At 42.1% G+C, this 4,176-nt stretch overlaps 1 protein-coding gene and 1 pseudogene across 2 annotated transcripts; one reads left to right on the forward strand and one right to left on the reverse strand.

Moving 5' to 3' along the window:
* Positions 1–91: 91 nt before the first annotated feature.
* LOC101294882 (heat shock factor protein HSF24-like) lies at positions 92–2,614 on the forward strand. Its single transcript, XM_004287989.1, has 2 exons — positions 92–825; positions 1,697–2,614. Exons 1-2 carry the CDS (start codon positions 622–624, stop codon positions 2,363–2,365), a joined length of 873 nt encoding a protein of 290 aa, XP_004288037.1. The 5' UTR covers positions 92–621; the 3' UTR covers positions 2,366–2,614.
* A 629-nt stretch (positions 2,615–3,243) lies between these two features.
* Positions 3,244–4,176, reverse strand: LOC101295166 (annotated as a pseudogene). The gene has a single exon (XR_183720.1). The product of XR_183720.1 is annotated as a 40S ribosomal protein S15-like (transcript).

Here is a 4,176-nt window from a genome sequence, read left to right on the forward strand (position 1 = left end):
TCTCTCTCTCTCTCTCTCTCTCTCTCTCTCTCTCTCATCATTTTCTTCAGGAAAGAAAAAAGGGAGTTGTTTGTCCCTCTCTTCCACCACTCTCTTATCTCATCTTTGAAAGACGACTAAAGTGGAGCTTATTTTATTTTCTAGCCTCTGTGTTTTTTATTTTCTTCTTCTTCAAATTTCTAGAACCCACATCGCTTTCTTTGATTGGTCTCTTTGTGCCTTTATAAAGTCACGTACACGGATTAACAACACAAAGACTCGTATCACTTTATTCTTTCTGGGGAAATTAGGAATTAGGAGTAGTAGTTATGGTCTTGGTTTTGGGTTTGTTTCAGACTGATCCTCAGACCAACCATGGAAGCTGGTAGAGGCAAAGCTCGAACCAACACTGTTCTCTCTCGCTTCTTCCTTTCTGGGTTCTACTGCTGGGGTTGGGAGTTCCTCACTGCCCTTCTTCTCTTCAGTTGCTAGCTCTGTCTTCCTCTTCAGCACCTTCTAATTTAGACTAGGAAGCCATATATAACCCAGTTATACATATTCTGTTCTCCGAACCCTAAGTCCGGGGGGTTACTATTTTTTTTAGAATCTAGACGTATATACAGTCATACAGAGATAACCATAATGGCGCAAAGGTCAGTTCCGGCGCCGTTTCTGATGAAGACGTTCCAGTTGGTGGATGATCCGGCCAGCGACGACGTGATCTCTTGGAATGAAAGTGGGACGGCGTTTGTGGTCTGGAAGACGGTGGATTTCGCCCGGGATATGCTGCCTAATTACTTCAAGCACAACAACTTCTCAAGCTTCGTTCGCCAGCTTAACACCTATGTAAGTAAACTAGCTAGCTAAGCCAACTTACTCTTATATATTTCCTGCCTCAATAAATCATATAGTTCATAATTAACCACCGAGGAAAAATCATTATTGTGAGTTTCTACGTTTAGAGTCATCAATTTGATATAAGGTGTCAGATATATAAAGTAAGATCATTAACATGAACTATAAGCAAATCAGATCGTGCTTTTTTTTTTTAATCAAGCAAATCAGATCTTTGAATGAAATGTTTCTTGTAGTTTCTTGCTTCATGTTCTTGGTGACATATCAAATGAAATCGAAACAGATGCTGTGTGTGGAGATCTAAAGATTCTCCGTGTGAAACCAAAGATTAAAAGACAAAATAATTAAAAAATCTCTTTAAAAGAAAACGTTGAAAGTGATTTTCAAATAGTCAATATTCTTCTTAATCCAGGGTTTGGTATTGGTAGCCTTCTATAATTTTCTTTTTTAAGTATCTCCCTAAGTCACCTCGTTGAATTTGTCGTATAAAAGAAAATCTAAAATAAAACAGTATCGTGCAATTACAAGGAAAGTAGGTAGTTCATCTTCGTGTTTTCCTAAAACAAATTCAACTTGTCTTTACAAAATTAATTTTTTCTTTTTTTTTTTGTTAAATATTTTTCTTTAACAAAATAAAAGAAACATCTTCTTTGGGCCCACCTTGTGGAAGCATCCAGACATCTTAGCCCAACCTAGATCTCTAATTTGTCCGCGCCGTACCTTTTGGGCCCTAGAACTCTAGAAGTGCGCATGCGCGCCGTTGTCTGTGACCCAATCTTAAAAATAATACTGCGAATTACCTTCTAGCCCACCATAATTAATTTTAATTACAAATTAATCACCCGCTGTTTTTCTTTTTCAGGGCTTCCGAAAGACCGTGCCGGACAAATGGGAGTTCGCGAACGATAACTTCCGGCGAGGCGAGAAGGAGCTTCTCTCCGAGATTCGACGCCGCAAAGCGGTGACGTCATCTCCGGCACAAGCCACAGCCGTGGAAAAATCCGGCGGAGACACCGGTTCCAACTCGGGAGAGGATTTGGCGTCAACTTCCACGTCGTCCCCGGACTCGAAGAATCCGGGGTCGGTGGAGACGGCGGTGGCGGTGGGACATACGGCGGATTTGTCGGACGAGAATGAGAAGCTGAAGAAAGACAACGAGACGCTGAGCTCGGAGCTCGCACAAACGAAGAAGCAGTGTGATGAGCTTGTGGCGTTTCTGATGGAGTACATGAAGGTCGGGCCCGATCAGATCAATAAGATAATGCGGCAAGGAAGCTTTGGGTCCAGCTGTGATGGTGATGATCATGAACGTGGTACCGGTGAGAATGATAATGACGAAAAAGTTGTGGCGGGAGAAGAAGAGGGTTTGAAACTGTTTGGTGTTTGGGTGAAGGGGAAGGAGAACGAGGAGAAGAAGAAGAGGCGGGAGGAGAAGTCGGGTGGTGGCGGTGGTGGGCCGCAAGCGAAGAAGATTAAGATGGCGGAGTTTCACGCGCGGCCGCTTAGGAAGAGCGGGAAGGTGTGCAACTAATAAGTTGGGGTCGGTGCATATGGTAACTTGGTAAGGCCTATGGATCGGCTCGTATAGAAGACGACATGTTATGGAATTATCAATCCAATAGTTCCTTCGGAAAGCAATATAGAGATTTACTTTGTTTAGATGGGTGTGTTATGTAGTTGTAATAAGAATGATGAATATATTGGTTCATGAAACTTGTTGTGTAGTTGTAATAAACTTAATTAGTGAGACACTATACTCTGCTTTTGAAGTGATTTATTTACTATTGTATGTTATCCCGCAGCAACAATTAAGCTTAGCCGTCTATGCTCTTTAGAATTGCCTCACTCCAAACACAGACAATTACACAAGTTCAAGAGTTTACTTGGTTGACTGGCTGGAAGAATTGGCTATGCAATATTGGTTTGGAAGAGTAAATGAACCTGAAGTTTTTGTACCAATGCTAATGAGACACGTAAATGTCGGCGCGGGGTTACTCTGGTAAATTCCCACTCATGGGTTGTCGGTACTGGACAGTCAAAAGGTCAATTGAACAAGCAAAACGAAACCTGTGTGTCATTCTCTTCTTAAAATAAAAAAAATAAAAAAGGCTTTTTAGCCAATTTGCGTGTCAATTTTCTACCTTACTTTTTTCTCTGCCATTTTCCTACCTTAACTTTCACAAATTAGCCTAATTGCTACCCAACTGTTTAATCAGTCACCTTCTCTTATGTTTTTGGTCAAGTGGTATATTACGTGAGGGCATTTTCGAAATTTTGCTGCCAAACTGCCGGCGTCAGCTACCGAAGAATCAGTCTGCAGGAATTCCGGTACGAGATCAGTATCGGAGAAGATTAAGATGCAGATCTGAGAAAAATACCCAATCTGTTTTTTTGCTATAGAATAACCACTAACACGAAAATTAACTTCATATATAGTAACCAGCATCAAAAGTCACAACATAAAAGAAAATTGAGAGAACAGAACAAAAATCTCATCACCACCCAGTCCTATGAAAATAAGACAATAAAACAACCCAGATATCTAGACTGCTGGCACAGATCTCACTTAACAGGAATGAACCTTGAAGAGTGAGGTGGCACCGATACCAGGTCTACCGTGCTTCACAGGCTTGTATGAAATTGAGAACTCAGCAAGGTAGTGACTAATCATCTCAGGCTTGATTTCAACCTGATTGAAGGTCTTCCCATTGTAAACACCAATAATGCTTCCAATCATCTCTGGTACTATAATCATATCACGCAGATGGGTACGAACTGGCTCCGGCTTCTCACCAGGTGGGGCCTCCCGTTTCACTTTGCCAAGCTTCTTGATCAAAGCCATGGGCTTGCGCTTCAGACCCCTTTGGAACCTTCTGCGAGCTCGAGCAGGGAAGAGCTTGACGAGTTCGTCAGTTGACATGTCGAGCAGAGCATCCAGATCAACGCCTCTGAAGCTGAACTTCTTGAATGTTCTTTTCTTCGGGACTCCGGCCGCCGCCACATCGGTCTCAACGTCCGCCATGATTGGGAGAGTTAGGAGGCGCAAAGCAAGAGAAAAGGTAAGAGCTTTTGAGGGTTGTGGCCGCTTGAAAATACCCAATCAGCCAATCTGTTGAATTAATGATGAAGGTGCAGATATTTGATGAAGATGCAGATCACAATGGTGATCTATCAGATGCAGTCTCCGATCCACTTCCTAAATCCCCAATTTCTAGGGTTTCTTTGATTTTGATTTTTTGATATTTTTGTTTGGTTGAGGTGAGAGATGTGATGAAGAAAGAAGAGGAACGAACTCCAGTGTGCAACGAACTCCACTACTCTCACAATCCCAAAAATTGAAGC

This window comes from Fragaria vesca, linkage group LG1, assembly GCF_000184155.1.
Source record: "Fragaria vesca subsp. vesca linkage group LG1, FraVesHawaii_1.0, whole genome shotgun sequence".
NCBI lineage: Eukaryota > Viridiplantae > Streptophyta > Magnoliopsida > Rosales > Rosaceae > Fragaria > Fragaria vesca.